The sequence below is a fragment of the Phymastichus coffea genome, unplaced genomic scaffold (genome assembly GCF_024137745.1).
Source record: "Phymastichus coffea isolate CEN01 unplaced genomic scaffold, Cenicafe_Pcof_1.1 PCOF00027, whole genome shotgun sequence".
NCBI lineage: Eukaryota > Metazoa > Arthropoda > Insecta > Hymenoptera > Eulophidae > Phymastichus > Phymastichus coffea.
In genome coordinates this window covers 626,953-639,523 of record NW_026706838.1, presented here as the reverse complement: position 1 = coordinate 639,523, position 12,571 = coordinate 626,953, and the positions used below count along the sequence as shown (strand labels likewise).

General features: G+C 43.4%; 1 protein-coding gene across 1 annotated transcript; it reads right to left on the bottom strand.

Annotated features, from left to right (window-relative positions):
* Positions 1–832: 832 nt before the first annotated feature.
* On the bottom strand, positions 833–3,931 carry LOC131675615 (uncharacterized). Its single transcript, XM_058954654.1, has one exon. The coding sequence runs from the start codon at positions 3,929–3,931 to the stop codon at positions 833–835; it is 3,099 nt and encodes a 1,032-aa protein (XP_058810637.1).
* Positions 3,932–12,571: the final 8,640 nt, after the last annotated feature.

Sequence of the window (12,571 nt, the reverse complement as noted above, 5' to 3'; positions counted from 1 at the left end):
TCTTGGTCACGGGCACGGCCCGCACTACGCGACTCCTAGTTTTCGAGGTGGGCCGAGTGCCGCTGATCGGGCTGCCCTGAGTTCGAAGACGTCTCAGAGAGTACCGCACGTACTCTCAACTAGGCCGATGGTTGCCGTAGCCCCTTTTGATGCGGTCGCTGGCAGAAGGGAGAGAAAGATACACACAGGTACCCGCATACAGTCGCTCAAAGCAACGCAATAATAACACTTATACACTAAGGCGCGCGGTATACAACACTATAGAATAATGAAACGCACTCAACGATAGGAACTAACTCAACGCAACGATGTGCACTCGATGCAGAATGAAGAAGAAGTAGTACTCCCGCCACCAGCCCATTGAGCCGAACAAGAACTCGCACGATATGGCCTCATCAGGACCAGCCAATCAGGAATACTCAAGAAGGAGAGTGAAACAAGACGCCCTTCCTTATCTTGGCCTTGAGAGTGGGGGTGAACTGCAACCGGGTAATTCCACTATGCGTCAGTGTGGCCATCGTTCGCCAGCGTGTAATCGGACACCCGAGTGTGACTGCGCTCAGCACGTGAGCCACAGACCGTCGACGATTTGGGTCTTTCACTTGTCCAGACGAGTCAAGACGCAAAAGAAAGCGAGACTGCATTTATACACTCGCAGTCACATCATGAAATATAGCAACCTCACGAAGAATCGAACGTCCGCTCCCGCGTCGTTAGGAGCGCAGAATGCCGCGAACATCCCGCCCGCCTTCGTCTAACAGACGAATGGAAGAGATCATTTTACTTTCCCGCTTGGCCGTTTCTTCTTGATCTTCAGGTTGATTCAAAGCCATTAAGATAAATTAAGTGGTGCCAGACAAGCGACGTGTCGGCGAAGAGTGTTGGTCGCCGTCTTCAGCGTCACAACTCGAACAAGGCCATCTGCACCAGCATGTAGCTCAAGTACACGTCCAAGAGGCCACTTTGCCGGTGGGTAACGGTCGTCCTTAATGAGCACCAATTGACCGATGGCAAAATTAGCAGTCGGACATCGCCATTTGTTCCGCCCTTGTAACAAGAGCACGTACTCGGTTGACCAACGTTTCCAGAACTGGTCACGAATTCGTTGTAGCAGTTGGAAACGGTCGAGTCTATTCTCTGGAGCGGATGGAGAAGCTTCATCAGGGATAACTCCGGAGGCAGCGCCGATCAGAAAATGAGCAGGTGTTAGAGCCTGCAGGTCCTCTGGATCGGCTGTCATCTGGCACAGCGGGCGCGAGTTCAGGCACGCTTCGATCTCGGCCAGCACAGTGGAGAACTCTTCAAAGGAAAGTGTACGTTCTCCGACCAGCTTCTTCAGCAAATGTTTCGTGGATCTTACGCCAGCTTCCCACAATCCACCGTAGTGCGGTGTAGTGGGAGGGATGAATACCCACTCGGTGCCGTCGTTGGCCATGAGGCGTGAAGCTTCTGTATAAAAGCTGGACGCAGCCTTGAACATCCCTCGAAGTTCGGCGTCAGCTCCATGGAACGTCGTAGCATTGTCGCTGAACAGCTTCTTACAGATGCCTCTTCTGCTCACGAAGCGGCGGTATGCCGCGAGGAAGGAGGCAGTCGTCAGATCCCCGACAACTTCTAAATGTAAAGCCTTTGTAGCGAAGCAGACAAAGAGAGCGATATATCCCTTGTACGTTGTTCGTCCTCGGCCTTTCGATGCTCGAAGCTGAAATGGACCAGCGTAATCCAAGCCGGTGTTGGTGAAGGGTCGAGCTGGCGTCACGCGTTCAGCTGGTAGGTCGCCCATAAGCTGATGGGCCAAGCGGGGCGAATGTCGTTGACACTTCACGCACTTGTGAATCGCTGATTTCACCAACGCTCGCATGTTTACAATCCACGCAAATCGCAACAAGATACTTATAGTTAGCGTCGGTCCACCGTGATACGCTCGCTCGTGTGCATGTGAGATGAATAAACGGCTAAGTGTTGAGTCACGAGGCAGTATAGCGGGAAAGTGAAGGTGATGGGGTAATTTCGCATTACCTAAACGACCTCCGACTCGCAAAATACCGTCGATATCTACGAACGGTCGGAGCTTGCAAAGGTGATTACGCTTCGGCAGTGATTTCCGCGCTTGCAATAAACCGATCTCCGATGAAAAAGCGTTCGATTGAGCTAGTTTCACGAGCGCATCACGTGCGTTAGCAAGATCGCTCGTCGTAAGATATGCAGGGTAAGAGCCTTGCGTTGCTCGCTTACGTATTTTCTGCAAGAAGGGGCGTAAACACCACGCTGTTATACGCACGAGTCGGGTGAGGTTCGAGTACCTCGATAAGAGCAATGGTTCATCAAGGGTCTTAATCGAATGCATCGAGCGCATTGGTTTTGGTGACTGGGGCCATTTATCAGATGGAGACATTAGCCATTTCGGACCAGTCCACCATAATTCGTTCGAGCGCAACTCATCGGGCGATGCTCCACGCGTGGCGAGGTCAGCCGGGTTTTGTTTCGTCGGGACGTACGCCCACGTCGCGGAGGGCAACTCAGTTTGAATGAAGGAGACACGGTTGGCTACAAACGTCTTCCAGCTACAAGGGTGTTTTTTAAGCCAAGCGAGTACGATTTGGCTATCGGACCACAACTGCACTGGTACATTTTGAAGAAAGTCTAATTTCTGTAGATGTACCACGAGCTTGACGAGAAGCGTCGCTCCGCACAGTTCGAGATTCGGGATACTGACGGTCTTAACAGGCGTAACTTTAGTTTTCGCGCTTAAAAGAGAAACCTGATAATTTCCGTTGCCATTATCAATGCGCAAATAAGTCACGGCAGCATACGCACGAGAGGAGGCGTCTGAAAACCCATGAATCTCAAACGTTTTCTGTCGTGACAAACCGAGCCACCGATTAATCGTGAGAGTGTGTAGCGTTGAGAGCGATTGACAATAACTCTGCCAGCGACAGCGCACTTCTTCAGTCAAAGGCTCATCCCACTCGCACCTTTCGATCCACAAATCCTGCATAATAACCTTAGCGGTTACCGTAACAGGCGCTAACCAGCCTAGGGGATCGAAAAGTCGTGCGATGTCAGAATAAACCGACCGTTTAGTGAGGGTTTTTTCACGTGTGTTTGAGGCCGACGCGCTAAAACGGAACTCATCGCACGTTGGACTCCAGTGTACACCGAGGGTTTTTACGGCGTTATCGCGGTCGAGTTCTTTGATCGCGACGTTATGGTTTGGCTGAAGGTGCGCGGGCAATAGCTTTGGGTGATTCGCGGCCCATTTGTCTAAATTGATACCGGCTGATGCTAGAATATCAGTCAATTCATCTCGTTTGCGTATAGCCATTGCCAGATCGTCAGCGCCAGCAAACGTATCGTCGACATACGTATCCAACTCAAGACAAGCAGCCCCAAGGGGAAAACGCGTCCTTTCATTCGAGGCTAGTTGAGATAGGGTACGCATTGCGAGATATGGCGCGCAAGCTGTACCGTAAGTGACAGTCCTAAGTCGATAGTCAACAGCAGGCTTTCCTAGTTGGGGAGACCATAAAATGCGTTGGAGATCCTGATCTTCAGGAGCAACTTGAATTTGTCTGAACATTTTCACAATGTCAGCGGTAAACGCATACTTGTACCGACGCCAATTCAGCAAGATCAACGGCAGTTCGCTTTGCAAGGCGGGACCTGGCATTAAAAACTCGTTTAAGCAGTGCTTGTCACGAGTGCGACGCGAAGCGTCAAAAACAACACGTATTTTCGGCTTTTCTGCTGTACCACTGACGACGGCGTGATGCGGGAGATACCAAGCTCGCGGATTTCGGATTTCTGCACGCGGTACAGGTTCCATATGACCCAGCTTCAAATAAATGTCCATGAAATCAGTGTACGCGCGAGCTAAATCGGGTTCACGAGAAAGGCGTCGCAATTGATGTTGAAGCGATCCAAAGGCCATTTTTCACGTCTCATCAGCAACTAACGGAAGATTCGGTCTGACGGGAAGTTTAACCTGAAAACGACCGTCCGCGTTGCGTTTGTGCGTTTCAGCAAAGAGACGTTCGCACATCTCGTCTTGAGGTTTCAGAGTTTTAGACGCGACTGGGACCTCCTCGAATGTCCAGAATCGTTCAATTACGTCGCTTAGATCGTTGTTAACTGCACAACGTAAAACCTTCACAGCAGCGGTATGAGTATTCACCGCCCGCCATGGGGAACTCACTTTCGATGGGCCTGAGATAACCCATCCGAGAGCTGTATTCTGCGCAACTAGCGCTGTGCAAGGGAATGTAGCTAAGCCCGGGCGGAGTAATTGACCGTACAGATCAGCACCAATCAGGATATCGACCTTGTCAGAGACGTGGAAATCGGGATCAGCAAGAGGGAGTGTTGTAAATGGTCCTAAATCTAGCTCTACCATATTTCGCGATGGCAATTCGGACGTTAACTTGGGGAGAATAAAGGCGTTCACTTCGATTTCAAACTGCGCGTCCCAGTTTGATTTCAACGTGAAGCTAGTCGCGTGTTTGACAGAGCCGGCAGTACAGCCTCCTATGCCGGATAAAATAGTCGTTACACGATCGCGCTTGAGCCCAAGAAGCTGAACAAGTGATTCCGAGACGAACGTTGCTTCCGATCCTTGATCCAACAGTACACGGACGCGGCTTTGCCTTTCACAGGGACCTATCACTGTCACTTGTGCCGTCGCAAGGAGGATAAAAAGATCACTCGCGTTCGATTCGCATGCATTAACGTTAAGCGCGATGCCGCCCGCCGTGCGGCCTATGTGTGTTCGCACCTTTGTTGTAGTCCCTTTCGTTTGTACATTCGCGGAGGTTCCCGTTGAATCGCTAGCAAACGCAGAGTGAAGCAAAGTGTGATGGTCTTCGGTCACGCATTTTTTACACTTGTATTTCGATGTGCATGCCGAACGCCGGTGGGGACCGAGACAGTTAAAGCAGAGCTTCGCGTCCCGAACTGCCTGTTTGCGTGCCGGCGGGTCCTTTGCGATGAAGTCAGGGCATCTCGATGTGAAATGGTCCGACGAACAGAAACTGCATTTTGGCGATCTGGCTGGTTGCGCCTTTTGCGCGTGGTGAACCTTGCGCGAGCTAGACGTAACGGTGATGGATGGGACCGCACGCTTGTCATCTTTATCAGCGTGTATAACGGTCAGAGATTGCGCGCGTCTCTCAAGAAAGGCAGCTATATCCTTAAACTTCGGCATACGCGAGAGATAATCGGTTTTCACGCCTTCTTCTGTTGCAAGGGCTAGGCGATCCCTAGCGCTCAGCTCGGTCTCCCATTGCTTACGCGATTCAGGGTCCAATCTAACTTCAATCAAATGAACTAACAACAAATCCCAATGAGCAACAGGAGCTCGAAGGTTAGTGAGCGCGCGTATAATGCGTTGGGCCTCATCAATGAAACTGCGCAAATCTGACGCGGATTCCCTTTTCAAATACGGTAAGTTGATTAACGCGTCAAGCAACGACTTGAAGGTCAGGCGTGGGTTGTGGAATCGATCTCTGAGCGCCTTCCATGTAGACGCGTAATTCACGCCCGTAACTGCGACATCTTTGACTAACGTCGCGGCAGAGTCTCTTAAACACGACTTCAAGTATTGAAGTTTCGTTGTATCAGCGATACCCGGCACTTTGTGTACAAGAACAGTAAATATATCAGCAAAGCTATCCCAGTCCTCGTATTTTCCCGAAAACGTTGGCAGATCGAGCTTGGGAAGCTTTGCTGGGCGATCATCGTGATCTTCATCTTCGCGATCGCGAAGCCGAGGATTCGGTACCTCCTCACTCGTCAAGTTGTTCAATGCGGTCAATAACACATCGAGTGTGTTCTCGTAAGAATCGGCCATCGCGGCATATCGATTTTCAGTGACGTAAGCATTTCCAACTGCGTCAGGACGTAGAACAATGTCCGCGTGTGCCTTCCGCGACTCAGACCAAAGCTCTTGAACGGTATTGATACGCGACTGTAACAATGTTTTGTTGAGCGTTCCAGCAGCTCGCTGACCGATACGAATACCGACACGTGTAATCTCTTCGTCGCGGTGCTCTTGAAGCACGAGGAGCCGAGCTAAGGGGGCCGGCGGCATCTTGAGGTACGAGAATCACGTGATAGAAGGATTGATTCGCTATGCACTGATACACTCGGTGGACCTCGGAGAAAGAATACAAACTAAACTATAATAGCAGCGCAACGAATCAAAATAACTCTCATTCACAATTCACACATTCCTCACCCGGGGCACCATGTTTAATCTGTACGATTAATTAATTGCAATAAAGGAGAGAGGCAAGGGTAAGTTAATTGAAGCAGGTGGATGTGTGAAGTTGTAAATAATGATTATTTTAATAAAAGAAAGATACAGAGAGATGACACTTTAGCCGGCATAAAAAACCCCAGTCGTGAGTGGGGGAAAAGCCATTTAAAACTGCCACTCGTATAATGGATTTATACATATAAAAGAAGCTACTATTTATTGCGCTAATTACATATGGCTCGCGTAGCTTTTAAACAACTAAACGCGAAACTTACATGAATGGCCATTCACTAGATTAAACACTGACCGAGCGATGCCGCATACATGACTCGTGCAAGAAGGAAGACGTCTCCTGGAGAAGCGTAGTGCCAACGTCTTGGTCACGGGCACGGCCCGCACTACGCGACTCCTAGTTTTCGAGGTGGGCCGAGTGCCGCTGATCGGGCTGCCCTGAGTTCGAAGACGTCTCAGAGAGTACCGCACGTACTCTCAACTAGGCCGATGGTTGCCGTAGCCCCTTTTGATGCGGTCGCTGGCGGAAGGGAGAGAAAGATACACACAGGTACCCGCATACAGTCGCTCAAAGCAACGCAATAATAACACTTATACACTAAGGCGCGCGGTATACAACACTATAGAATAATGAAACGCACTCAACGATAGGAACTAACTCAACGCAACGATGTGCACTCGATGCAGAATGAAGAAGAAGTAGTACTCCCGCCACCAGCCCATTGAGCCGAACAAGAACTCGCACGATATGGCCTCATCAGGACCAGCCAATCAGGAATACTCAAGAAGGAGAGTGAAACAAGACGCCCTTCCTTATCTTGGCCTTGAGAGTGGGGGTGAACTGCAACCGGGTAATTCCACTATGCGTCAGTGTGGCCATCGTTCGCCAGCGTGTAATCGGACACCCGAGTGTGACTGCGCTCAGCACGTGAGCCACAGACCGTCGACGATTTGGGTCTTTCACTTGTCCAGACGAGTCAAGACGCAAAAGAAAGCGAGACTGCATTTATACACTCGCAGTCACACCATGAAATATAGCAACCTCACGAAGAATCGAACGTCCGCTCCCGCGTCGTTAGGAGCGCAGAATGCCGCGAACAAAGTCGTTAATTCTTCAATGACTTCAACAAAATTAAAATCAAAAGATCAAGGTTATTCTATGTTCGTAAAGAAAGTTGCTTAAACTATCATCCCATAGAGCATGAATTAATTCTAAAATAATTCAAAATTAATTCACAAAATAATATAATTATTTTAGAATTAATTCAATGAATTAATTCTGTATTAATTTTATGTCCGTTTTTTTCCTTCAGAAATATAACGAATATTATTACTAAATTAACTGAAATAATTTTCAAATATTACATGCATTTTAGAAGAATTATTTTATGAAGTATTAACATGTTATGTGACAGAAATTGAGCAGTGACTAAAACAAAGTCTCGACACATAGTAAAAGCGTCAAGGCCAAGACTTCAGCGATAAACTGCTGAAGTCAGCAGTGCACGTGTGCGCGCTTGTTGAGCCTTTGGGAACGTGTACAAATTACGTAAGGCTCTCGGGGGGGGGGGAGGCTTAAAAATCCTTATGAACCCTTACATTGGGGGATAGTTGAAAATCCACCAGTCTTACGTAAGGTCAGTGACTATATAAGAATTTTATTTCACGCGTTGATTCAAAGTTGACGATTGAAATGCTTTGTATTAAATATGAGCTCAAGCATCGCATACCATGAGTCAGCGCATATTATTTGGAAACAAGGGCATAAGTCGGCGCGACATGTAAAGGTTCCGCGAACTTTGTATATTGACACCAGGTTGAAAAACAGGCCATATCGAAGTTGTTTTTAATACTGATGAGAGTAGGATGCAAAGAATTAATGAGTCAGTTCATAATTTGTGCCTGGCAGCGAGTTCACATCGTAATTCCTATAGTTTTACTGGAAAAAATTCTTATGTTTTATTGCTCTGCATCAAATTTTTTTTCTAATCAAAAGTATTTATACTCTCTTTACAAAAAAAATCTTTTTACGACCAATGTGTTGAACGTTTTGTTTTGTGAAAAATGAGTGATTTCGGTAAAATCTATCATAAATTTTTTAAAGTGTATAGAAAAGCTCACCCCGAAATCAAAGGAGGACAAGCACAAAACAATGTTAATACTGTTTGGAATAATGCGAAGGAAAAATATAAAGATAAAAACGTATTTGCTAATTTTATCAATGATGAAATAAGAAAATGTGAAATATTGATAGCGAAGTCAAAAATTACCAATTATTACCATAGTAAGAATGTAAGTATACAACGTTTAATAATTTCATTCAGCAGCTAGAAGTAATTAATAATGCACAGTTACCGTTAACATTAATCATGTATAGAAACGTTGATTAATTAATACAATACTACTCGAGCTTTTTTTCAAGTACGGTTATAAATGAAGAGAATTCATTGCTTTTTATTTTATATACAGGCAACTCCAAGTACTTCAAAAAATGATACGATAGCTCAAATTGAAAGTACTAGTCAAAATAATATCATAGCTTCGATTGAAAATACTAGTAAAAACAATGCTGCAATAGACAAGATTGAAAATACTAGGAAAAATGATGATTCACTGCAACAAAATATTGATAGGCCCAGTACAAGTTCAGTAGAGGCGGATTGTGAAACAATAAATATTCTGAAAAGAAAGTATGAAAAGCCTGCTCAAGATAATCAGATGAAAATAATTCAAGCTCTCGAAAGTAAATTGAATAGCGAAATATTGGCGAGGGATTCGGGTCTATTCAGTGAAAATGCAGAGAAACAAATAAAAAAAACGCGAATGGAATTGGCAAAAGCTCGTCAACAATTGCAAACAAAAATACTGAATGTTGAACATCAAAAAAAGCACAGAAAAAAAATAAAACTACATTTAGCTGCATCCAAAAATGAAAAAAGTGATTCAATAGCAGATATTTCAATATCCAAAGTGGGAAGGCCGCGAATTGAAACGGAACAACCTGGATTATTAAAGGCTATCACAGATTTAGCAATTTTTGGAAGCTTAACTCACGATTGTAGGAGAACAGAAGAAATTAGAAGTTGTAAAACTCTTGAAGATTTACATAAAAATCTTTTAGAATTAGGATTCCAATTATCAGAAAGTGCTCTTTATTTTCGACTTTTACCAAAAAACTTTTTGACTGCATCAGGAGAAAGACACGTTAATACTGTTCCTGTGAAATTATGTAAAGCTCAAACGGACAGTCACAAATTCCATCGAGATGGTCCGTTTTGTACAGCATCCATTCGATTTGTTGAATCGTTAGCTTCTATGTTGGGTCCAAAGCAAGTGGGATTTCTTTCACAAGATGACAAAGCACGTGTTCCTATCGGTATGACTGCAGCGCAAAAACAATCACCGCTTATGATGCATTTAGAATATCGAGTAAAATTATCAGATCATGATTGGGTGATAGCTGAAAAACACAAATTGATCCTTTCAGTGTATGCCGGAATTGAAATTAAAGAAAACGGTTTAGGATTTCCCGATGCAGTAAGTTATTCAGGCCCTACTTATATAGCAATACGGAGTGGAAAACATTCATCGTCTACAGCAGCCACTCATGCAAAAGATTTTCAGAAATTATTAAGTATTAAGCATTTTGATACCATATTAAAAAATGATGAAGTTGTAAAACCAGTTTTAATTATTACTGTTGATGGAGGTCCTGACGAGAATCCTCGGTGAGTGTCAGATGTCATTCAATTAATTAAATATAATTTCAATCAAACTTATTAAAATTGAAAATGAAATTATTATTTTCATCGCTTTAGAAACTTAAAACATTACAGCTATAATAATATCAATAAATTATTTATGTGATTATAGTTATCCGAAAACTATCGCTTTTGCGATTGAACATTTCAAACAGTATGATTTGGATGCGATATTCGTCATCACGAATGCACCTGGACGAAGCGCATTCAACAGAGTAGAGCGCAGAATGACTCCTTTAAGTAAGCAATTGTCAGGTTTAGTTTTATGCCACGATGCTTACGGCACCCACTTAGATGCATGCGAACGAACGATCGACGAAGATCTGGAGCGTACAAATTTCCAACACGCTGGTGAAACTTTAGCAGAAATTTGGAACGAATTAATTATTGATAACCACCCTGTTTTGGCGGAATATATTCATCCAGGTGATGAATCTAATTTTGCAGAAGCAAACTTTGAAGCAAAATGGTATTCTGCTCACGTGAGAGAATCATAATACTTTCTACAGGTTAGTTTTCAAACTATTTATTGAAATTTTAATAGCAAATTGGAACTTGATTGATTTTTTAAATACAGTGAAGTAAAAATAATGGAATTTTAACCGGCAGGTAGTTAAATGTGTTGATGAATCTTGCTGCAAGCCTCTACGAAGCAATTTACGAGAAGTACTCAGTAATGGTTTTTTTCCTCCACCTTGCTCTGTGACATACAAAAATGGGTTTTTGCAAGCACAACTATTCAATGACGATGAAGGAAAGCAAATATTTCTTCCACTTTTTCAAAGATTATCTTTGAATTTATTAATCAGTTATGAACCGTACATAGAGATGCCGTATGATTATTATTGTCCATCAGTTCGTGACCAATTAAATAACAGGATATATACGAGTTGCGGACTGTATTTTGCATCAAAAAAAGGAGTGACAGTGCACAAAAAATTACTCGGACACACCATTAGAGAGTCTAAGAAAAAAATAATTCAATCTAAATCAATAATCAAGAAAAGAAAAAATGAGATCATGTGCATTGTTGAGAATAGTAAAAATGAAAAAGATACTGAGTGGATAGAAACAGATGATGTGGTCGTGGTTGATGATATAGTCCTGTCTTCCCCCGATAAAATAGATGAAGAACCAAATTCTATACCGGTTATTAACTCTTTAGCTGATTGGCAAAGATGTTCTTTTGCTATTGATGATAATTAATTTAATCTTCTATTAACAACATTATACTATACCTGATACTAAAAAGCATGATATAATTATTTATAATTTAATAAATTATCATAAATAAAAAACCTAATGGTCTTGTATACAGGGTGTCAATTAAGTCCCGGGACGCCTGAATATTTTCTGAAGTACTTCAGTAATGAAAAAGGTCAAGGTCATTCCTTTAGTAACTTTCAACGCGGAATCCGATGGTGACCTTGGATTTGACCTTGAGATTGACCTTCAAGGTTATTTCAAGGTCAACTTTGTTTTTTCAAATAGGAACCCCCATTTTTGACCCCGGATTCGGAAAGAGCGGGAAATTTTACGTCCAAAATGGTATTTTAAAATTTTTTTTCATGGCCTTGAGAAGGTCGATTTAAGGTCAAATGTTTGAAAAACTGCCTAAAAGCGTTTTTTTAATGTTTAAGATATCGAAAAATGGCCTCTACAAAATTTGTTCAGAACAGAGTGGGCCACCCAATGCACCAAAAACCTTTGACCTTTAACCTCATTTTGAAGGTCATTTCAAGGTCGAAGTGTTTTTTGTAATGGAAACCCCTCTTTTTGACCCCGGATTCGCACATAGCGTGAAATCCGACGTTTGGATAAGGTATTGTGTTGAGTTTTGCGCTATGTGCGAATCCGGGGTCAAAAAGAGGGGTTTCCATTACAAAAAACACTTCGACCTTGAAATGACCTTCAAAATGAGGTTAAAGGTCAAAGGTTTTTGGTGCATTGGGTGGCCCACTCTGTTCTGAACAAATTTTGTAGAGGCCATTTTTCGATATCTTAAACATTAAAAAAACGCTTTTAGGTAGTTTTTCAAACATTTGACCTTAAATCGACCTTCTCAAGGCCATGAAAAAAAATTTTAAAATACCGTTTTAGACGTAAAATTTTCCGCTCTTTCGATTGCCGTTGTCAAAAATAGGGGTTCCCATTTAAAAAAACAAAGTTGACCTTGAAATAACCTTGAAGGTCAATCTTAAGGTCAAATCCAAGGTCACCATCGGATTCCGCGTTGAAAGTTACTAAAGGAATGACCTTGACCTTTTTCAGAACTGAAGTACTTCAGAAAATATTCAGGCGTCCCGGGACTTAATTGACACCCTGTATAATGTTTGTTATATATAGAACTTTTCATATCATGAATTAAAATTTTGGTACATAATTGAATAGCTTAAAAATTCTTGTGTGATCTTACGTAAGAAAGGGGGGTTGGTGACTTAAAAACTTACGGATCCTTACATGGGGGTACGGCATATACGATTTAGGTAAAAATGGCCCTACGTAATTTGTACACGTTCCCTATTAAGTATGTGGTGTTATAAAA

What these genes read in the sequence shown, in the direction of transcription:
- LOC131675615 (XM_058954654.1), bottom strand. Translation starts at nt 3,931, where the DNA reads ATGGCCTTTGGATCGCTTCAACATCAATTGCGACGCCTTTCTCGTGAA.